Source organism: Nilaparvata lugens, chromosome 1, assembly GCF_014356525.2.
Source record: "Nilaparvata lugens isolate BPH chromosome 1, ASM1435652v1, whole genome shotgun sequence".
NCBI classification, from domain to species: Eukaryota; Metazoa; Arthropoda; class Insecta; order Hemiptera; family Delphacidae; genus Nilaparvata; species Nilaparvata lugens.
This window is the reverse complement of record NC_052504.1, coordinates 97996775-98021108: the sequence shown is the minus strand read 5'-3', so window position 1 is coordinate 98021108 and position 24334 is coordinate 97996775. Positions and strand designations below refer to the sequence as shown.

The 24334-nt window shown below is 34.5% G+C and overlaps 2 protein-coding genes across 2 annotated transcripts in view; one reads left to right on the top strand and one right to left on the bottom strand.

The window, feature by feature from the left end:
- Positions 1–6271: 6271 nt before the first annotated feature.
- LOC111059304 (zinc finger protein 64) lies at positions 6272–13930 on the bottom strand. Its single transcript, XM_022346938.2, has 3 exons — positions 13622–13930; positions 10707–10815; positions 6272–8477 (listed from the first exon to the last, which is right to left on the bottom strand). Exons 1-3 carry the CDS (start codon positions 13631–13633, stop codon positions 7042–7044), a joined length of 1557 nt encoding a protein of 518 aa, XP_022202630.2. The 5' UTR covers positions 13634–13930; the 3' UTR covers positions 6272–7041.
- Positions 13931–14125: 195 nt separating this feature from the next.
- LOC111059307 (protein scarlet) overlaps positions 14126–24334 on the top strand; it is a 54170-nt gene continuing 43961 nt past the window's right edge. The window contains 2 exon segments of the mRNA XM_039419731.1: positions 14126–14262; positions 15973–16146. Of these exon segments, the coding sequence (XP_039275665.1) occupies positions 16002–16146 (145 nt within the window). The 5' untranslated portion in view covers positions 14126–14262; positions 15973–16001.

Here is a 24334-nt window from a genome sequence, read left to right as displayed (position 1 = left end):
CCCATTCAAAATACACGCCAACAATGTCAACAGCTGATTGGGATGGCTGCAAGATAATATGCCAAGTATTAAGAGTACACAAAGTAATACTTTGCGCACTAGAGCGGAAAAGTGATTCTTTGCGTTCTGTAATCAGTGCAGGAATGGTCACTTTTCAAGGTAACTGTAGGAAAAATAGTTATTTGTATATCTGTACACAACATTTTTCCTCCATAGACATTTTTTTATAGAAACTGCAAATCAAATAATTTTAATAACTTATGTTATTGGTGACAATGTTTCCTAACAACATAACCTAAAATCTAAAACGTAAAACCCGGTCGTCTGATTGGCACTGCCGATTGCGCTATCTATCGGCAAAAGTTATAAAAATTATCAGCTGAGCGGCTATCAAAAATGGCTGACTCCAGATCACGCGGTTCAGATTTGAATTGCAGATGAAAAATATATGTTGGCTGGTATTTTGAATAGAATAAAATATTTTAAAATTTGTATAAATTTTCGTCTACTAATAGTAAGTATATAATATCATACGAACATATATTTCATGATTTGATAAAATTTCTGGTTGTGGTATTGAATTCAGTTGATTCAATGACAAATACCTCTATTATGCTTCCACATCTTAGACCTTCTAACATATTTCAAATGTAAGTTTTTAAAATAGAGATGCTTCCCATGTTATTTAAATGGAGTCACTTTTCCTCCCTAGGGAGTTTTTCTATTTTTTACTACCGAGAGCGAAAAAGTGACACTTTAGTACTGTATTATGTTTCAGGGAGTAAAGTAAGTACTTTGGACAGTAGGTGGAGGAAAAATAATGATGCAGAAGAAAGTATGATATGAAGAAGAAAACTTTGAGTTTTTACTTCATAGTTATATACTTTAGAGGTTATGAAAACTTGAATTCAAAATCTCTAACGTTAATAAAAATTTGAATTCAAGGTATGGACGGCAAAAATTCTATTATTTCCAATCTTAACCTCTCCTCCACAAACTTCGTTGAAAGTTCATTGACTTATTAAAATATTTGAACTCTGTTGAAGTATAGATGAAATATAGGTAGCACAAGAAGTTAGATATTCACCATGATATGGTTATGTTTCAATTTTCAATGCTTACTCAAGCCGGTAATCCTAGTGGTATGTGACGCTGGTAACTCTCGTACTGTGCCGTTCTTAAGGTGCGTACAGACTTTCGCTCTGCTCCGCAACCGAACGTCACTCCAGCAGAGCGATTGATGATCGACCAGCGAGCAAGAGTGGTTCGACCGGGGAACGCGAGAAGATCTAACATCTTCCGTAACGTTCATGATGGGTGCGTGGGCGGAGCGAATGTGGTTCGATGGTGGTACGAGGGCGGTGCGAGGGAGGAGCGTGCTCGGTGCGGGTTGGAAGCGCGAATATGTGTACGCAGCTTTACACTGTCACCCGGTGTTATTCAGTAATAATAAACAGTGGGTTAATTAACATTAATAGGCTTGAAATTTGTAACATAGACGATCTATACCATGGGATATCTTCTTATGCTATCATTTCTCTATGGTTGAAGTTGGAACTATTGTTTCCAAGTAAATATTTAAGTAAACTTCCTTTTTTCGTTGAGAAATATGGAATGCATTTTACTCCTAAGGAGGAATATCCACTTTGAAACAATGCTCATCTGAGTTATTATTAGGTGTTTAATCATGGAAAACATCAAAATATTCTACTAATAGAATCACTTTAAAAATTATGTATCAATTACATTCTAATTGATATTGAAAGAGTGGGCTAGAACCATGATTGTACGACAATAATTTATTAAGATACAGTCATCTTGAATGAATAAGCTCTGTCAAATTGGTTCTCGCAAACACATCGTCTTAATCATTATTCATTCTAATGTTTTGACTTTTCATTTCTGAATTTTGTTTTAATGACACAAACAATGTGGGTGATAGATAAAGATATATTTTTTGAATACTTAAAACCTTCAAACACTAATAACTTTGAACCTACGTTACTCAGCGTAGCAAACATATCAACAATGTTCATTTTCTCACTTATGGTGACGACAGCCTGAAAGAGTCAATATGTGCTAGTACGGTATGGGGAATTTTTTGTTTGTAGTAAGAAGTACCCTTTTATTTTCTCAAGATGAGATAAGATGCCTTTTATTGCCAATAAACATATTATACAATGCAGTAATAGGCAAAAGTCACAAACAATATGCAATAGAAGTAACAAAATCATAACACTGGCAGAAGTAACAATACAATAAAAGTTACAATAAAACAAACAACTGAACCAACCGAATAATAGTATCTAAAAATATTCCATTTTAAATTATTAGCTTAAGATTTAGAAACAGTTACGGTAAGTCTCTAGCCTACTCCTACTGGCGAACAAGTGCTTCACTTATGCCAGTAGTTCTTCACCTCCAGCCGTATTTTACAGATAGATGATATAGATATTTAGAATAATAATTATTGTTTTTTTTCTGATTGTCACATCTTTGTAAAGTTTTTGTGTTTTGGTGAAATAAATTGAATTGAATTGAATAGTCATACAAAAAAGCAACACACAAAACTGACTAAAACACTCAACACTGTACCACAAGTGTAACATTATCACAATGTAGCTTATTTTACTAGTAGTTCTGTGAACAGTAGACCTCACGCAGTATTCTCATCCACAAGTACCTGATTGAAACTATAGACCTTATGGAATAACAGCAATAGATTGGCTTCTCCACACATCTGTGTAATCACTTGTCAGCTGATTTATGATGAATAATTCTATAGCCTGATTTTTACTCTAATATTGGCGTATGAAGGAAGCTCCTTTTTCCTTTTATATTATCCTTGAAATGCAAAATTTCCAAAAACCTTGTATATACGTCGACGCGCAATTAAAAAACGAACAACGATGTGGCTTCTTTACACATCTTTGTAATCACTTGTCAGCTGATTTATCTATATTATTCTATATTATTCACTATATATATATATATAAGTGAAATGGCTCACTTTACTCACTCACTGACTGACTGACTCACTCACTCGCAGAACTAAAAATCTACCGGACCAAAAACGTTCAATTTGGTAGGTATGTTCAGTTGGCCCTTTAGAGGCGCACTAAGAAATCTTTTGGCGATATTTTAACTCTAAGGGTGGTTTTTAAGGGTTTAAAGTTCGTCTTTTAGCATGTATATTCTTCTTATTCCAATATCTTAAAAATATAATTGAAATGTCCATACCATATGTTAATATAGAACTATAATCTAGAGATCTCTTCGAAACAGTAATTGTTCTGGTAACTAAATTGAAAATTTTGTCAGGTTGGCATTAAGTTGAGTTGACTTTGTTAGGTTGGCACCAAGTTGAAGATTGAAATGCATAAAATATGTAGGACCACCTAAATACCAATTTATCCTGTACTTCCTAAATAGCCTACCTATTTAGGAGGTCCTGGGTGTTTTTCGAGATCAAATTGACATAATGCGTTCAAATTTGGTACAGAGGTTCCGCTGAGGTCTACATGCAGGCGAGCCCGCTGATCTCATATTTGGACGATCCAGTCGGGGGTCCAGGGGGCAGAGCCCCCTGGCTAGACGGATATGGCGAGCGAAGCGAGCCTGACGGCTAGTGATTAATAATTCTATAGCCTGATTTTTACTTTAATATTGGCGTATGAAGGAGGCTCCTTTTTCCTTCTATATGATCCTTGAAATGCATAATTTCCAAAAACCTTGTATATACGTCGACGCCCAATTAAAAAAGGAACATACCTGTCAAATTTCATGAAAATCTATTACCGTGTTTCGCCATAAATGCGCAACATATAAACATTTAAACATTAAGATAAATGCCAAACCGTCGACTTGAATCTTAGACCTCACTTCGCTCGGTCAATGAACAAGACTCTACTCTGCTAGACATTAATAACAATATCAGATTCAAGAAACTTGCACTGTATAGAATGACTTGGATGTAACCCACTTGCTGACTACCATCTTGAAACGACCAACTGGTAGCGCTCTAATTTCTATCGGCAGCCTGTTGAATAATTTTATTTGCTGGAAATAATGGCTTTTGTAAGTTTTCCTCAGTCGAACGTGAGGCACTGTTAAATTCTCTCTATTCCTAGTATTGAAATTGTGGGTATATAAATGAATATCAAAGCTGGAATTTTTTTTTATCTTTAATTAAAGAACCGGTTTTGGGTATTCATTCCATTATCAAGTGTTGAAATGAATACCGTAATTATTTTGAATAACTGCATATCAATAATATTCTGCTATGACTCTTCTTAATATTCAGCAAAATAAATTGCAGCATAACCATATTATGTTTTTACTTTCCTTGCCCTATTACCATAGGTAAGGAAAGTATTGCTTTTCGAAAAAAAATTAAGGTACCCCAATTTCTAAATGTCTATAGGTTTCAAGGCCCCCTGAGTCCAAAAAAGTAGTTTTTGGGTATTGGTCTGTGTGTGTGTATGAGTGTATGTGCGTCTGTGTACAGTCTGTACACGATATCTCATCTCCCAATAACGGAATGACTTGAAATTTGGAACTTAAGGCAATTCAAGATGGCGGTTAAAATGTTGTCAAAAACAGGATTTTCGCGATTTTCTCGAAAACGGCTCCAACGATTTTTATCAAATTTATACCTAGAATAGTTATTGATGAGTTTATCAGCTGCAACAAGTCCCACATCTGTAAAAATTTCAGGAGCTCTGCCCTATCTATGCAAAGTTTGATTTTAGTTTCCCAATTATCAGGCTTCAGATACAATTTAAACAAAAAAAAACCAGTGGAAAAGATTGAGCATGAAAATCTCTACAATTAATGTCTTGTGACATTCTCACCTAAAATTGAAAATAAGCTCGATATTCGAGAAAATGTGATTATTCAATTGCAAACTGTTGATTCTATTAAAAATCATTCACTATGAAGAGATAGCAGACCTCGTGTGTCTCCAGCGTATTGTCCTGTCACCAGCTGGCTCAGATCTTTAAATAGTGGACTTGAGATGCGCGTGAACACTAGCGTCAGGGGATCAATTTTCATAATGGCAAGGAAAGTTGTGTGAGTGCAACACACCAGATTTTTTAGTTTCTTTGCCCTACCTACTACCATAGGACGGTAAGGAAAGTATTGCTTTCCAAAAATAATTCAGGTAGCCCAATTTCAAGCTTACTAGCTTTCAAGCTTTTTTGTCACTATTTCCAGTAATCATTTAATCGATTATTGCTTCTATATAACACTTCTTTTCTTCATTCGTTTGAAAGATAAAATGCCGGTTGCACAAAAGCGGGTTAAATTTTAACCGTGATTAGTTCCACGAGAACGAATCAGAGAAGCCAAGCCGTCTTTTCAAAAACGCCTTCGTAAAGTTAATCACGGTTAAAATTTAACCGGCTTTTGTGCTACCGGGCCACAGCATTCAAAATCCTATTAATTACTCCCAAATATTGTTCTGTTCTATTCAAACCGAATTTTATTATTTTCAAGAAACAGTTTACAAAATAATGTAACATCACATAACCCACAAAATGAACAATATTAATACAATATATCACAAACAAAAAAACCAGTTTATCATTACTGTTTGTAGTTAGATCATTTTTGTCAGAATTTGTAATTTCCCAGTGGTTTTTAAACAAAAATGGAAAAAGAGCAACAGCAAAAAACATATTTTAAATAATTAAAACGAGTGAATCCTGTATTCGTGATCAATCAGTTTTGAAGCCCTACTTAAATGCAAGTGAGTCAAAAATGAGGAAACAGACTGAATTTGTAAATAATCTGTTTAATCCTTACCAATATAATTTGCAAGGACGGCAAAATATTGTACGAACAAAAATTGATGAGTTTGTGCGGGGCTCAAGTCCGTATGCACCTTATCAAATCCCAGAACCTTCTCTGATGTCTCGTCAACGCATTCAAGTGACACGTGTCACACGTGTGAAGTCTTAAGGTGCGTACAGATAAACGCGCCGCGAACATGAGCAATTCACTTTTAATCAGCTGACTATATCTGTATTTTTACAGAAACGGTAAGATACAGATGCAAATATGCAATTCACTTTTAATCAGCTGATGCCAAGCTTTTTATATCTGTATCTTATCGTTTCTGTAAAAATACAGATATAGTCAGCTGATTAAAAGTGAATTGCTCAAACTAATTATATTTTCAGATCTGCAAACAGATATAATTATTGTTCCTTGAACTGACTTAACTATATGCAGAAGAAAATTCAACTACATGGTAAATAAACTAATAAATATTAGGCTATTCCAGAACATTTTATAAAAATAAAACCCTCTAAAGCACTTAAAACAAAAATTGAGAACTGGATCAAGACCGAAAATGTTGTAGTCAAACTATTTCAAATCTAGGCATTCATCAATTCTTTATTATCATGTTTTATTCAAATTATTTCCCCCTTTACTATCTGAAAGTTGTCTATCAAACTAAATTCAATTTATATAATGTTATCCTGCACTGATTCAAATTAATCATTTCCCCCTTTACTATTGAAAGTTGTCTCTCAAACTGAACCCAATTTATATAATGTTATCCTGCACTAATTTCAAACTTTTGATAATTATATCAAAATTAATATTTGTTCAACGAATTATATTTTGTTCACGTTTATGTTTATACTATGAACTACTCCACTATCATGTTTTTTCTTTTTCTTTTTTGAAAGTGTATGCTAATTTTTTGTTTGAAGTGTTTGCTAAATTTTTTGTTTCTACAGTTACTTTTTTTCTAGTTTGAGTGCTTACTGAATGCTCGTTGCTAGCGCACAAACTTTGTTTTGCTTGTAACGCCAATATTATATATTTGATTATTATTTAGTTTCAATAAAAGCTTTTGTATTTTTGTTAGTAAGTTTCTAATGTATGAAACTGAATTTTGTTTTCCATGTTTTGTGAATTATTTAAGCTATATGAATTTGGCATTTGATTTGATTTGCTCATGTTCGCGGCGCGTAAATCTGTACGCACCTTAAGATGTTCATTCAAATCCCCAGATTCGCCTTTGTACTAAGATGTATCCTCAAGATTCGCCTTTGAACTGGCATGTCTTCTCTGATGTTTCTTCAACGCGTAGACGCGAGCTGTCTGAAAGTGACACGTGTCACACGTGTAAGGCTTGTCGTTGGTGTGCGACAACATGTGTGCCTTCAAGTCACTCGACTGCGCACCTCGGTAGTCGCAAAACTCGCATCCGTACGGTTTCACACCCGAATGTGTCCTCAGGTGACGCTTGAGTGCGCCGGAGTGGATGCTCTGGTAGGAACACAAAGTACACCGCAACGGTTCGTTATGTTTCTGCGCATGCGTCTCCAAACCTCCCGCACTGTCACTCTTGTGTCCACACAGTTTGCAACTGAACGTTTTGTGTGTCGCCACATGCTTCCTCAGATCGCTCAAACTTGTACCCTTGAACTCACAAAACCGACAACTCATTCTCGGTCCGATGGTATGGACTTTGATATGCCTCCGTAGGTCGCTCGACCTTCTGCTCTGGTAATCACAGAATTCACAGCTGTAAGGTTTTACGCCCGTGTGGCTTCTTAGATGGCGTTTCAGGTCGCTCGACTGAGTGCTCCTGTATTCGCAGAAGTGACAGCTGTAGCCTTTTTCGCCGCGGTGCGATTTTAGGTGTCTCCTCAGTGCTGTTGGGTGGCAGGTGGTGTAGGTACACAGCTCACAGCTGAAAGGTTTTTCGCCGGTGTGGGTGCGAATGTGGGTCTTCAACAAGTTCAACCTACTCGTCTTGTAGTTGCACAACTCGCAATTGAACGATGTCTTCGCAGCCACACAAGTACCTAAACACTGATCTACAGTATCAATAATTGTTACTCCACTTAATTGCTTGTCCACCCTACTTTCATCAGCTGAACACTGGTCAGCTGGTATTCCACTCACTTCTGAAGAATATTGTTTGTCCGCCCTACTTTCATCAGCTGAACACTGGTCAGCTGGTATTCCACTCACTTCTGAAGAATATTGTTTGTCCACCCTACTTTCATCAGCTGAACACTGGTCAGCTGTTATTCCACTCACTTCTGAAGAATATAGTTTGTCCACCCTTTTTTCATTAGTTGAACACTGGTCAGCTGGTATTCCACTCACTTTTGAAGAATATTGTTTGTCCGCCCTTTCATCAGCTGAACACTGGTCAGCTGGTATTCCACTCACTTCTGAAGAATATTGTTTGTCCGCCCTACTTTCATCAGCTGAACACTGGTCAGCTGGTATTCCACTCACTTCTGAAAAATACTGTTTGTCTGTCCTACTTTCAGAATCAATTAGGTCATCCCTACCGATGCTTTCTTGAGCACATTTCCTCAATTCTTCAACAGCTGTAGTTCCATCTTTGGTGTCCTGTCTTTCTATTTGCTCCTCAATGACTTCTCCAGTACTTACCTCTGCTGAAGTTGGTTCGAAATCTTCGAAAGATTCTTTGCTTGAATCTGAAAACAACATAATCAATTGAATTTGAGTATAATGAAGTATAACAGGTGTAATAGTAATTAAGATTATTAGGTCCATATGAAGTAAAACACAAAAAATAATAGATGCATGTATTTATTTTCATCTTTCTAATGTTGAAAATTCATTTCTTACTTCCAAAAGTGTGGGAAACTTTTTCGTTAAGGGTCGTTTTGACAGGGAATGTAGAGCTGGCACTTTACATAAGGCAAGTACATTTTTTTTACGTCTTGGAGACCCCAGGATCGAGTATAAGACAAGTCAATATACCATATAATATGCATATGTAATATATATATATATATATATATATTATATATATATATATATATATATATATGTGTGTGTGTGTGTGTGTGTGTATATATATACACATATGGTTTGAATATAACTCGCAGTATGTACCTATGTGAAAAGGCTGTCCAGTTTATTTATAACATAGAAAATACTGTGTATTCATACACATAGAATGTCAAGACTTTGAAACAAACCTAGATATTCAGATGGAAAGGAACTCTTGGATACTATAAAATGTTCCATCGACTAAAAGCTTTTTTATTTGATTCTTGACTATTTTTATACTTTCCTGATTTTTCAATGTATTTGGTAGTTTATTATAAAATACCCTACCAATATAGCTAGGCTTTTTCTCAAAAAGTCTGCTATTATGGCTTTCTAGATAATAATCGGCTCTATGTTGTGTATTGTGATCATGAATATTAAAATTTTGGGTTATACTGTTCATTTTCACATACAAGATTGTTTCATAAAGATACAAAGAAGGTACTGTTAGCAGTCCAAGTCTTTTGAATAGAGGCCTGCATGACTCCAGTCTATCATTTATACCTTCCATACACCTAATTTCTATATTTTGAAAACTCTGTCCAGGTTCTGTTTAGATGTGTTACCCCAAACTAGAATAGCATACCTCACATGTGACAATAAAAGACCGTGGTATGCTGTTAGGAGTAACTTTTTGTCTTTCAACCTGGAAAGTTGTCTGAGAATAAATACAGCAGAAGACATTTTATTACAAATTTTGTCAATGTAGGGGGTCCAAGTCAATCGTCTATCCAATAAGATTCCACATATACACTGAGCTCAATATAACTGGAGGCAACAGTAATAGAAGCAGCAATCTTTTGTTTTGTTTTATTTGAAGGAAGAAAGAAAATTACATTTTGCTGTTTCGTCAATTAAAATGTATCAGTAGTTCAAATATATATATATATATATATATATATATATATATATATATATTCCAGTGCAGTATTTCATTATATGAAGAGGTAGTGTACTAGATGTTTTTATTTTATTTCAACAGTTTTTCTTTTTTTTCTTCAATATAAAACCAGCCAAATCAGACATAACACAGTTTCTCAATGACTGTTGTCTCCAGTACGTATTGACCTCTGTGCCATATACTACACTCCAGCGTCACATTCCCTGTCAAAAAGCCCCTTCACTCTGTATTATGAGGTCCACGTTATAATGGCAGTATTGGTGTTGCTATTCTTGTCTATCATTCGACAAAGCAGATAGCGATATCCGTTACCAGCTGCGCAACGTTGCCAGATTGTTCACCAACAATATAATTAACAAAATATTTAAACTGAAAAATATTGAAATAATACTCATTGAAAAATATCTTTTCGTGGCGAATAAAATATAATATTAAGTTATTAACAGGCATGAACAGTTGATATTACATCAGATATACCGGTATCAGCAGTTCTCTATGGATGGCAGTGGCAAGGCAGAGAACCGGCAACACTGTCTTCCTATCTCTCTCCCCACAATAATATTTCGTTTGAATTTTCAACATTCTTTATCTACGGTTAAGTGCTGAAGGGGAGGGTATCCTCGATATCCTCTCTGAGAATAGACTTCTTAAGGTCCGAACTTCACCGTTTCATGTGAAAACATTACAGTAGTACCTTAACTTTCGCATATTTCATCATTTTTCTTGCTCAATATTATTGTAGAACTCTTTAGTTTGATACGATTCACCATGATATTTTACCGATACTGGTATTTATTTTTAACGCTAGAACGTAAGTTGAATTTTGTATTGTTAATCACATGAATAAAGGAATTTAAATCTGCCATTATTCCTCAATATAACCGAAAAGTGCAACTCTCCCATATTATTGTACAGTTATAAACCATCAGAAAACAGTTAGAGGAAAGAGATGGATTCAAATTCTTACCATATACTTCTTCCTTGATAAAAATTGTAGAGAATGGACTGACTCCCACTTCTCCATCAATTCCTTCTTTAGAGTCTTCCTCTTCTGCGTAAGACTTGTCGACTTCATCCTGAAAGTTTCAACAGAGTTTTAGAAATGTATTTTATTCCATATTCTTATAGATTTTTCGATATGGTGACCATAACTACAATGGCCCTATCTTACAAAACCATAACAAGAATAACTTATACAGTTATACTACACTGTATAAGATTGCAAACCACAGAGTAAAGACAAGGTAAAGTTCAAATCAAATCAATTTATTCCTCTTTATAAATACACATTACAAAAAAATTATAGAAAGCATTATAGGAAATTTTCTTCACATGGGCTATGATGCCTGTGTGCGAAGAAGAGTTCGAATTATTTATATATTCATTTTAATTCAGAGGAGGAAACAAGAGGAAAAACTAACTAAAGAGAGATAGAAAAAATGGAAGAAGGGAAGAGAAGGGGAAAGAAAAAGAGACAGATAGATAGAAAGAGAGAGATAGTAAGGAGAAAGTACAGAATAGAAAAGTTTTAATTTGGGTCGAGGATCATCCATCAGGGCCGCCAGACAAGCACATGCCAGAGACGGACATAGCAAATTAAAAACAGATTATTATTTTCAAAAAATATTCTAGAAATGGTAAGCAGATCGCAATAACATCTCCGATGTTTCTCTACTCTGTTGGAACAGCCAAGAGAGCAAAATTTTCTTGTACGCGGCATTACTGTATGTGTTAAAGATTGACAACTGAACAGGCATGTTCCGAAATTGAAAATGAAGTTGAAATTGAAGTTCAACTGGGTATTTTCGACTGACAAGCAAATGAACTCTTGTCTCCCGCTGACAAGCAAGAGCAGAAAAATTGGCTTTTGGAGAAACTGGCATCAATGTTCCAGTTGACATTAGTTGAAGGTTAGTCTGGTTTAAAGGTAGCTCCACAATCAATGCTTTATTCCTAGGCCTGCTTCATAGTCCAGGCAATGAATATTCAAAAAATGAATACTCTACAATATAGAAGGAAGAGTTTGGAGGACCATTTATTCAACAAGTGAAAATTTAGCGGTTCTATACCTTAAACACTCGGGCTGGAAATGCGCACTTATTGCTATGTTTAACTCTTAAATAGTCCCCAATTTGTCACCTGGACATATGGGACATATATATGAATTATATATTTGTCTCATATTGATTAGAATTTTAGAGTTTTAAATTAAAAAAGTTTAATAAACAGTGTTTTTGTCCTTGAACAATCTTTGTCATCGACAGAAAGATTGTTTATTTCATTTGCTGTCTAAATTTAACGTAGCTTCTCTTTTGTTTCTAATAACAAACGTGCCGTTTGTGCGACAGATAAAAATATGTAGGCCTACTTGAAATGGCTTTCATGTTTGGCATTGACTTATATTAATTATATTAGGTGGAGAGCTCGTTCGATAGGACTGTGAGTTAAGTCCGGCTGATCCAGTGAAAAAGGCTAGATTTCGGTTTGTTTAATAATACAGTTATTCTGTCACAGATCGGGCAGTATAAAAATAATTGTATTGTTAAGGGAGACGGGTTCTGAGCCTATTCATTTGTTTAGTTAATATTTGTTCTTTTAAAATACTAAAGTCGCGATTAAACCAGTGGATGCCAAAGGGGGGAGCCATTTCAAAAAGGTAGGTGACTACTGAATCATTGTTCTTAAAATTTTCATAACCACAAAGATTGAATCATCATTAGCTGCAAGCGAGTGTTTTCCCCATTAATTCATATCAATCATGTTTTTATAATCAAACTAATCTTGTTTTGTTTAAATGTAAATATGTTGAAGACTCATTAAAGTTCTAGTTATTCTGTTCTCTTTTGTTATAATAGTTTTCCCCCTTACATAATTGGTGAAGGCACATAATGCTTACATATTTGGTAGAGGCTTCTCCCGCCGTTCCACATCCTGCTTACAAATTGAGCTGCAGAGTCAACAATAATAGTGTTTCAGATGTTCCCCTCAAATTTCATTGACAAATGATCAATTGTTACTAAATTGGATATTTCAACCCCCACATTAAATCTGATGAGCTTCTAATCAACATGAATTTTTTCCATAGATTTTTGAAGTGCAAAAAATTGGAAGTAAACATGTTTTTTTTCAAAAATGTCACATCTTTAAGGGCGGACATCTCAGAAACTGTGAAAGATATAGAAAAAATTCACAAATCAATTTGTAGAAAATGATGTACGGTAAGCTTTCTATGTATAGTAATACCTAATGTCCGTGAAATGCATAGTTTTTGAGTTATATGCAAGAAACTAAGAAATGGTACATTTGAACCACCCCCACCCATTAGCACGGGGGGTAGCGATGGGAACTTTTGATTTACATAGAACTACCCTAAACAGGGACAAAAATTGTCCAAACTCTCTCTATAACCCTTTGTTTAACTTACTGGACTATCATGGAAAATCTTCAAGTGTGAATTGAAATAGTCTCTAATGTTTATGTGTGTGAACATAGGCAAATAAGCATCCGCTTCTTACCCCTAGATATAATATTATACTTTAGTCTATCTTCAAGCAGGATTCTCATACACCTGTGACAGTGCAAGAGACCGGTTTAGAGAGATTAGAGTTGCTCAGTCTTTGGAGTCATAGACCGGAGAATCGTCATCGATTATTATTATTTCCAAAAGTTTAAATAGGCTTATTCAGCCGTGCTGAGTAGGACTATCAATCAGAACTATACATTCTATACAATCAGAAAAATTAGTGTTGGTGGGAACCTATAGACTACATTGTATTATTGTTATTTGTAGGTTGAAAACATAACCTCTAAAACTATATTTTAAAAGAATTAAGAAATTAAACTTAGAAATAATCTAATGATGAATATTAAAATCAAACTTACATTAGAATCCATACTTTGGAGACTGACAATGTAAAAACTAATCAATTCCACATACTTAACTAAGTTGAAATAAGAAAAAAATTAAAATCTGAAATGCAAGCTTTGAATTTAAAACTGGAATTTCAAGTTGAATTAGAGGCAATCCAAGGCTAGCCAAAATGTGTTCACTTTTATGGCATACAGTGACAAAATGAAAAAGACAGATCTTTATTACGACTTGTCAATGCTGTTGAATTTTGGAATTTATCCAAAATGCAAATTCAAGGATTCAAGTTGTCTTGATTCTGGATCGATCTGTTTACTGATGGGTGATGGGTGAAGAACTAGAGAAGTTAAGCTGTCATGAAAAATGAACTCCAGTTCATAATCTGTGATATATTAAAGCTGATTCATAATTGTATTAATTATACATGTCTCAATGTAACTAAAGTGCTTATAATGTAATAATTCAAAATAAACTTTTATAGTAATAGACTATCATAGTTTTCAAAAATATAATTACAGAAGAACTAGTTCACCACAGGATTACTGGACAAGTCACGTGGTACACTCAAGCGCCAGTCTAGAAGGTCTTCAAACTTCTTTTTGTGTAGTGTATAGAGTACAGCAGAAGACAGAAGACGCAATTCAACAAACGTGAGGCAAGTACCATCTTATTTCAATTATTGTTCATCATACTAAAACTTTCGTATAGTTTTATTCACCATTCTCATTATAATTCTACAATTATTTCAACTGTCGCCCTAGACAAACGACTTTACAAGTCTTAAACAACTTTATTTCCAAAAGTCAACTTTCCGTCGCATTTATTTACCTGTTACATAACACTCGGCGCTGGCGATAAAATAAGCAAACACACGTTAAGTCTAGTTGAAATCTTGAAACTATGTGTTACTCTGGTCTAGAGCAAGGCAACATGAACAATGAATAGATTGTAGTGAATTTTCTTCGGTAGTATTTGAATATCGGCTTTATCAACACAGTTATTCAACCATCTCGCCGGTACCGTACTGTAGGCTACGGTAAGTTACTGTACCGTATACAAATAGAATTTCACAGAAACAATATTTTGTTTTATAAATTTAATAGAAGCCTCTATATTATTGACCAAGGCTAGGTACCCAATACTTGTACTACCGTATAATATTGTGATTGTGCTGTTTATTATCACATTTATAATTCTGTAATAAAACAAGACCTTTTTTGTCTTATATACCCCAGTTGAATGAGAAATATTTAATTCAATATTTGGGTCCCCTCGATTAATTATTCTTAAAAACTTGAATTAGTCCTGGATATTATTATATTATGATATACCTACCTTATATAATATTATCTGTGAATTTATCATTCTTTATATAAGCGTTTTCATGTTATCCACACATGTTTAACACAATCTTTGCTGGTTACCTTATATTTCAGGTCTTTTGATATTTATCTCACTCTCTCTCTAATGTTTTTTTCTCTCTCTCTCTCTCATCTCTCCAAGGATTTTTCAGAGAATCGACAATTATTTGTTGAAATACCGTCGATTTATGTACTTACATATCTCAATATATCATATAATCTTATTCAATCTTTATATTATTCTCATTAATTAATTTTTCATACCATACTTTGTAAAACTCGTTGAATAATATTAGCAATACTGTAATTTTATTTAAATTGGTGTACAAGCCATTATATATTGTTGTAATCTACATGAATAAAGTACTCAATCAATCAATCTCTCTCTCTCACTCTCTCTCTCTCTCGATTGATTGATTGAGTACTTTATTTATGTAGATTACAATATATACTGGCTTATACACTTATATACAATAGCTTACAATACAGCAAACTCATAGATGAATTTACATAATATAGACTAAGGATATAATTATTGAACTGTATATGATATGAAAAAGCAATTTATAATATAATAACTGTAGATAATTATATTGTTATGCATCTACATAAATTGGCGGGGATTTGGACATATGAATGTCCATTCTTCGGAAAGAATATTAAAAATATCCTCCCCACTAACTCTTTACCAAAAGTCCCTACTTACTCTCTTTCTCTCTCTCTCTCTCTCTCTCGATAGAATAATAAAAATATCCTCCCCACTAACTCTCTACCAAAAGTAACTCTACCAAAAGTCCCTACTTACTCTCTAAGAGAGAGAGAGAGAGAGAGAGTGAGTTGTGTGGCAGAGAGGACCTAGAGTCTTAACTCCGCCCGTAATAATTTATCAACTCAATTCTTTCTCTGAGAATGATAAGGCAGAAAAACTTTTATTAATTATTGTAGAATTTAGTGCGAAATCATCACTTACCTACCTACTCTATAAGCTATATATTTCTTTTTAGGTGCTTGTTTAAAATCATCAGAGACTAGAATGGACTATTCAAGGGATGCCCCAGCGATGGATGGGCGCTTGACCTTATCCTGGCATGGCCTCTCCGTATGGGTCAAAATCAAAGACGAGGAAAAAAGCTCCTGGTTCAATAAGCACATGTACGACACGCAGCTATTGCACGAAGGTATTTTTACTAGATATATTTTACAAACTTGGAAATAGAAATTATATATTTTGTTGAAAAGCAAACTAAAGATATGGTGTGGTACACTCACACAACTTTCCTTACTCATTGAACTGAAAGCCTCATTCCAAAGAGAATAATTTAGGGGAATAACATAATGACGATTGGCGGCAACATATTTGAAACTACGATCAGACTACTGTATATGTTTATATATAATTGTTTTCATAGTACCTTTTCCCTTGTGTAAATTGTGAAATTCGATGATTTTTTCAAAAGTCATCAAAACAGCTGTTCTACAGATGAAATATCTCGAATATTGTGTTCTTTTTATTAACTGCTCTACCTACCTACCTACCTCATGCACGAGAAGGGGCTGGACCCCCCATCAGTTTCCCAGGAAGAAGACTCATGCCAGTTGAGGGAGCTGATGAATTACTATACAGGGTATGAAGTTGAAAAAAATCGGTCATCATTTTTGAGAAAAACGTGAAAATTATCCGCCATTTTTCTCAAGAATATTACGGAGCTCCTCCAATTTTCCCAGAAATGAGACTCATGTCAGTTGATAGTACTTATAAATTGCTATCCATGCTATAAATTTGGAGAAAATCGTTCGAGCCGTTTTCGAGAGAACCGTGAAGAACATGGTTTTTTTAGCAATTATCCGCCATTTTCCTCAAGAATATTACGGAGCTCCTGCAATTTTCCCAGAAATGAGACTCATGTCAGTTGATAGTGCTTATGAATAGCTATCCATGATATAAATTTGAAGAAAATCTTTAGAGCCGTTTTCGAGAAAACCGTGAAAAACATGGTTTTTTAGTCATCATCCGCCATTTTGCCCGCCATCTTGAATTTAATTCTATTGAATTTCTTGTTGTCGGATCCTTATGGTATAAGGACCTTAAGTTTAAAATGTCAATCGGGTAATTAGGAATGGAGTTATCGTGTTTACAGACATACACACACACACACACACACACACACACACACCACACACACACACACACACACACACACACACACACACACACACACACACACACACACAGACCAACACCCAAAACCACTTTTTTGGACTCAGGGGACCTTGAAACATATAGAAATTTAGAAATTGGGGTACCTTAATTTTTTCGGAAAGCAATACTTTCCTTACCTATGGTAATAGGGCAAGGAAAGTAAAAAATATCCCATACCGTACCCTCATTCAAAGTGTACCATTCTCCTTGTTTATTTGAAAAAATGTAACATTTTCCAATTTTCTAAATTCAATAATAATATCGAGGAACTGGCTTGCTCAGGTCTGGTGTCAGAGTTTTCAAGTCGCAACTGATCAAATTCAGGGCCTCAGACATGACATAACGACTGTTTTTGGCAGCCGGGACCGACGATTTAGCCAGTATTTTTGAAACACATGTATTTTTTTCTTGTCTTGTCTTATCTTGTCTTGTCTTGTCTTGTCTTATCTTGTTGTAGTCTTCTCCATGGTCGTTGACCTGGGAATTGTCAAATTTCTGCCCAATCAATGGGGATTCACGGTCTGTGATGCTGGTATGTGTGGTCGTCTATGAACTCTGCCAATGCATAATAGGGCCTCATGATCAAGTAGTTCTTCAGACCTCTAGTAAAGGCACCGTAGTCCCGAATTGCCTTGAGCTCCTTGGGCAGAAGGTTGAAGAGTCGGGCCCCAGAGTAGGCCGGCGACCTGCTGAATTTTGAGCCGGCTCCATTTCTTGTGTTGTGGGCATGTCTATCTCCCCTCAATTCTGGGCTACTCCTCACAGCCAGGGTTGTTACTTCGTATATGTAGAGTGCGACAACTGTGAATATGTTATGCTGGATGAAGAGCGCCTGTATAATAATTTTTAATTACATTTGAAGGAGAATCAAAAATTATAGAAGATTTCTTAAAATTGAGAATAATGTGAGAAAAAATACTAGAAAAACGGATTTCTAAAATAATAAGTATTGAGGAGTAGCACATTATCTAGGCTAATATGTTAGAGAGAAGGAGATCTTTGATGGCAATATTCCAGTATTGACGAATATTGGGAAATCATAATAATACGGTATCCGTATTATATAACATCTCTTGACAAGAACACAATTTGGGTTACATTGCATTATATATATATATTTATGTTGCAGGCATCAGTTCTATATACATATATAAATAATAGTGGGATTCACATTAAGCTTTTAGCATTCGTTTTATAAATAAATAACATAAAAATCATTTGAACAATGCTGCAGTTTAAAGTGAATCTAGAGTGCATAATTTTAAATTACCCATTCCAAATTGAGTACCCATAGAGAGCTTTCGATTGTTCTGATTTTTAATAAGAAAACAAAGATATTGTCAAATTTCACTAAAAATTTATTAAAAACTTTAAAACAGAACCATGGTTTCACGTAGTTAACCAACGCATCATTAGTGAAATTTGACAATATCTTTGTTTTCTTATTATGGAGAGATTTCACAACATCACCATCAATTCTACTAAGTTCTGATTTTTAATTTTATTTATAGAACATTTTTATTACGGTCTCTATGATTTGAAAATAAGCGATTTCGTACCTTCTCAATACGTTCTTTTAAAATGTGACTCAGTTTCAACAATTAAGGAATAAATCTAATCAAGCAATAAATCTATAGTGATGTCCACGTTATAATGGCAGTGTTTGATTAGCAATGGTATTGCTATCCTTGTCTATCATTCAACAAAGCGGATAGTGATATCTCTTTCTCGCTTTGCTGTGTTGCCAGATTGTTTTTTTAACAATGTAGAAATCTAATTAACAAAATATTCAATCTTGATTATGAAAATTCATTATGAAATCATTGTAAAATATAATTTCTTGCTTGATAAAATATAATTGATTATTTTGAACGAGAATGAACAGTTCATATTACATCAATAAACCGATATTAGTTACCCTCCATAGAAGGCATTGCCAAAACAGAGGATCGGCAACGTTGTTCTCCTATCTTTCCCACTGCCATTATAACGTGGACCTCACTATAGATAGAAAGTAGGGCCCACTGTACGATATACGATTCTAATTTTGAAACTGTTTTGTTACTTGTCGCCAGCACACAAACCAATAAAAGGTTTTGATGGTAACGCCAATTTATTTTAAAAAAATCAATCATCATAGTTTTTGTACTTTCCAGTGATTTTCACTTTCCTTGCCCTATTAGGTACCATAGGTAAGGAAAGTATTGCTTTCCAAAAAAATTTAAGGTACCCCAATTTCATGTTTTCTATACGTTTCATTACTTTCCTTGCCCTTTTACCATGGGTAAGGAAAGTATTGATTTCCAAAAAAATTCAAGGTACCCCAATTTCATGTTTTCTATAAGTTTCAAGGTCCCCTGAGTCCAAAAACATGATTTTTGGGTGTTGGTCTGTTGTGTGTGTGTCTGTGAACACGATAACTCCATTCCTAATTAACCGATTGACTTGAAATTTTAAACTTAAGTTCCTTATACCATGAGGATCCGACAATAAGAAATTCAATATAAAATGGCGGAAAAAATGGCTGATAATGGCTAAAAAACCATGTTTTTCACGGTTTTATTTATTTATTTATTTTTCTCGAAAACGGCTCCAACGATTTCCTTCAAATTTATACTCCAGATAGCTATTTATAAGCCCTATCAACTGACATGAGTCTTATTTCTGGAAAAATTGCAGGAGCTCCGTAATATTCCTGAAAAGAATGAATTTTGTTAAATTTCTATCACGATTTTCTCAAAAACGACTTGACCGATTCATTCAAATTCATACCCTGTATAGTTATATATTAGCTCTATCAACTGGCATGAGTCTCCTCCCTAAGAAATTAACAGGGGGTCCACCCCATCCTTGAGAAATTTACTTTGTAACCTCCTTCTCGTGCGTGAGGTAGGTAGGTAGAGCAGTTTATTCAAAAGAACACATGTCGATATTTTATTTGTAGAAAAGCTGTTTTGACAACTTTTAAAAAATCCTCAAATTTCATAATTCAAACAAAGGAAAATGTACTCTGAACACAATCACAATAGTATAATCGTAGTTTTAATTATTTAGCCGCCAATCGGCTTAATGTTATTCCCTAAATTATCCTCGTTAATGAGGCTTATAGATCAATGAGCAAGGAAAGTTGTGTGAGTGTACCACACCAGATTTTTCTAAATGTACTGTGTAGGCTATTGTATTTATGTATCATGTTTAGGCAATTAAATAAATTTGAATTAAAAAGGATTCTTTATTCTCTATTGATTCATACAATAAGTACATCATCAAAATGATAGGGAAAGAAAAATAAGGTAAATTTGTGCTATTCCTCTCCTAAATTTAGAAAAGGTTACACATAGTTATAGGATTGTTGATGAGTGAGACAAAAAACGATAAATCGTCCACTTTCTTTTTTCATCAATCTGGAAACATATCACATTAATTCAACATTGAAATTTATATTCTGTGGTTGAAAGCTGGAATACAGTCCAATGCGGTTGGGCTCATGTTACTGGCATCGCTATTCAGATTCAGAACTGTCAGTATCCCTTAAATGTAACCTATCAATTAACCCATTTTACGAATGCTGACAGTAAATTTAAATATCACTATAGTGTAGTTTATTTTTTAGGAACATTAAAATAAATATCAATTTTCTAATTTCTCCAGAGTGAAACTTGATTAGCCGAATGTTTCAGGAATTTTGTGTGGAATTTTTCCCAACTGTGGATCCAATTATCAAATATTACTTGAAATGTTACGTAATATTTCAGCTTTTGTGCTGTCATTTACACACGGTGTGTTGAATTGAATCCACAGTGATTTCAGATTTACGTTCAAGTTTAAAAATATACGCCTAATAATAAAATATTTTCTACTTAATGAGATGTTAATGAATAGTAATATTCTAATTTTCTAATGAAAATGTTAATTTCTTGGATTTTTTCAATTTGAGTTCCACGTTATAAAATCGAATCAAATCATTTTATTGCCACAGACAAACAAACACTTTACAATTTCTATCGGCCACGTCAATATTACAAACTATATTAGAGATCATACAACAATATCAATTACCTAAAACTCTAGGTAGACTCCATGTTAACATTGAAATATTCATTATACACTATAAAAACAATTTTTTATAAAAAAATTCTTAATTCTTAGTTTTAATTCCCTGAGCGTCAAACCTCGAACATTTGGTGGTAAATGGTTATAAAACTTTATTGAAAAGGCCTTAAAACTCATATGGCTGGATTTGTAAGAGCAGTACCATAGCCACCTCTTATACAAGGCCCCGGCCTACGATATTGCAACGTCGCAGCGTAGGCCTAGAATCTAATACATGATTGGTGAAAAAGATCAGCTGGTATTTTAGAAAATCTTTTTCACCAATCATGTATTAGATTCTAGGCCTACACTGCGACGTTGCAACATCGTAGGCCGGGGCCTTGTATTAGAGGTGGCTATGGCAGTACTCATTCCTCATGAAGTCAGCACCTATTGATTGGTTTGCTATCCTTGTCATCATTAGACAAAGCAGATAGCTTTATCCTTTTTCAACTCTGAACTGTTGCCGAATAGTTTGAAGACTATGAAGAAATACAAGAATATTTATTTTCAATGTTGAAAATCCGTTATGATTTTCAATCATGATATATTTCTGAATATTATATTTGAGTTAAAATCGATTATTATCAACAATTAATATTATATTACATATGTCGGGATGACTTGGATCACAAAGTATATAAAATATAGAAGGCTGTGGGAGAGTAAAAAAAGCCCTATCATTTTCACTGAGGAAAATCAGATTCACTATAACGTAAATCTCAATATAGATCGATTCACTTTGCTAGGTAAGCCTATCTCGTTTTACTCATCCTTTATTAGGATTGGATGATAAATTTTTTGCTTTATTTTGATGGTCATGTAAGCTACTCCAGGCTCAAGCGTAAATAATAGGAAGGCAGATGACAGGAAATACTTGAACCTCATGCTTCACGTGGGCTCCGAACCAACGTGAGAAGTGATTTTCAACTCTTACATTAATTTTAGCTCTACAGTGAGGTCCACGTTATAATGGCAGTATTTGACTAGTAGTTCTGTGAACAGTAGACCTCGCGCTCAGTAAGTTACATTGACCTGTTGTAATGTTTTTTCAAAAATTAATAGATAATCTATCAATTAAAAATGTCTGGAAAAAATCCTAAATAAATATAGAGCTTTCTGTCCTATCGTACCGTGACGTGTCGTCCCGGAATGTGAGTGTGAGCGCTGTTATCAGGTCTGGCTGCAACTGTCTACAACGTTGATGGAAAGATACATTTTCAAGATGTTCGATGTTTTTGAACGGGTAGTATTATAGTCAACTGTCTACTAACGTTGATGGAAAGATACATTTTCAAGATGTTCGATGTTTTTGAACGAGTAGTATTAATAGTCCACTAGACAGCTGATTTATGATGAATAATTCTATAGTCTGATTCTTACTTTAATATTGGCGTATGAAGGAGGCTTCTTTTTCCTTTTGTATTATCCTTGAAATGCAAAATTTCCAAAAAAACCTTGTATATACGTCGACGCGCAATTAAAAAAGGAACATACCTGTCAAATTTCATGAAAATCTATTACCGCGTTTCGCCGTAAATGCGCAACATATAAACATTTAAACAATAAGAGAAATGCCAAACCGTCGACTTGAATCTTAGACCTCACTTCGCTCGGTCAATTAACACTGGTGATGCTATCCTCGTCTATCATTCTACAAAGCAGATGACGTTGCCAGAAAGTTTTCAAACAATGTAGAAAATTAATGAACAAAATATTCAATCTCAATTATGAAAATGTATTATTGACCGAGCGAAGTGAGGTCTAAGATTCAAGTCGACGGTTTGGCATTTCTCTTAATGTTTAAATGTTTGAATGTTTATACGTTGCGCATTTACGGCGAAACGCGGTAATAGATTTTCATGAAATTTGACAGGTATGTTCCTTTTTTAATTACGTGTCGACGTATATACAAGTTTTTTTTTTGGAAATTTTGCATTTCAAGGATAATATAAATGGAAAAAGAAGCCTCCTTCATATGCCAATATTAGAGTAAAAATCTGGTGTGGCGCACTTACACAACTTTCCTTGCCGCTAAGAAAATTGATCACCTGACGCTGGTGTTCCCGCGCATCTCAAGTCTACTATTCAGAGATTTGAGCCAGCTGGTGACAGGGCTATAACGCTGGAGACACACGAGGTGTGTTATATTGTCTGCTATCTCTTCATAGTGAATCATTTAATAGAATCAACAGTTGCCAACAGTTTGCAATTGGAAAATCACATTTTCTCGAATTTCGAGCTTATTTTCAATTTTAGGTGAAAATGTTACTGAACATTGATTGTAGAGATTCTCATGCTCAATCTATTCCATTCGAAAGTTTTTGTTAAAATTGTATCTGAAGCCTGATAATTGAGAATCTAAAATCCAACTTTGCATAGATGGGGCGGAGCTCCTGAAATTTTTACAGATATGAGACATGTGGCAGTTGATAGAGCTTATCGATGACTATTTCAGGTATAATTTTAATCAAAATCGTTGGAGCCGTTTTCGAGAGAATCGCGAAAAACCCTGTTTTTGACAACATTTTCGCCATTTTAGCCGCCATCTTGAATCGCATTTGATCGAAATTGTTGGTGTCTGATCCTTATATTGTAAGGACCTCACGTTCCAAATTTCAAGTCATTCCGTTAATTGGGAGATGAGATATCGTGTACACAGACGCACATACACTTATACACACACACACATACAGACCAATACTCAAAAACCACTTTTTTGGACTCGGGGGACCTTGAAACGTATAGAAATTTATAAATTGGGGTACCTTAATTTTTTTCGGAAAGCAATACTTTTCTTACCTATGGTAATTACTGATAATAAATCAGCTGACAAGTGATTACACAGATGTGTGGAGAAGCCAGTCTATTGCTGTATTTCCATAAGGTCTATAGTTTAAATCAGGTACTTGTGGATGAGAATACTGCGTGAGGTCTACTGTTCACAGAACTACTAGTATTGATTTACTTGATATTTTTCAAGATTGAATAAATTGAACTACTAGTTCTCATGTGTTTTAGCATTCATTAGTTTAAAAAATTACATGGTTTTTTAATTCTCTGAATTTTCCTTT

Excerpts from the sequence above, each read along its gene's own strand:
- LOC111059304 (XM_022346938.2), bottom strand. Across the intron at positions 8,478-10,706 it reads TATCAAGGAAGAAGTATATG|ATTCAAGCAAAGAATCTTTC; the intron begins GTAAGAATTTGA and ends TGTTGTTTTCAG.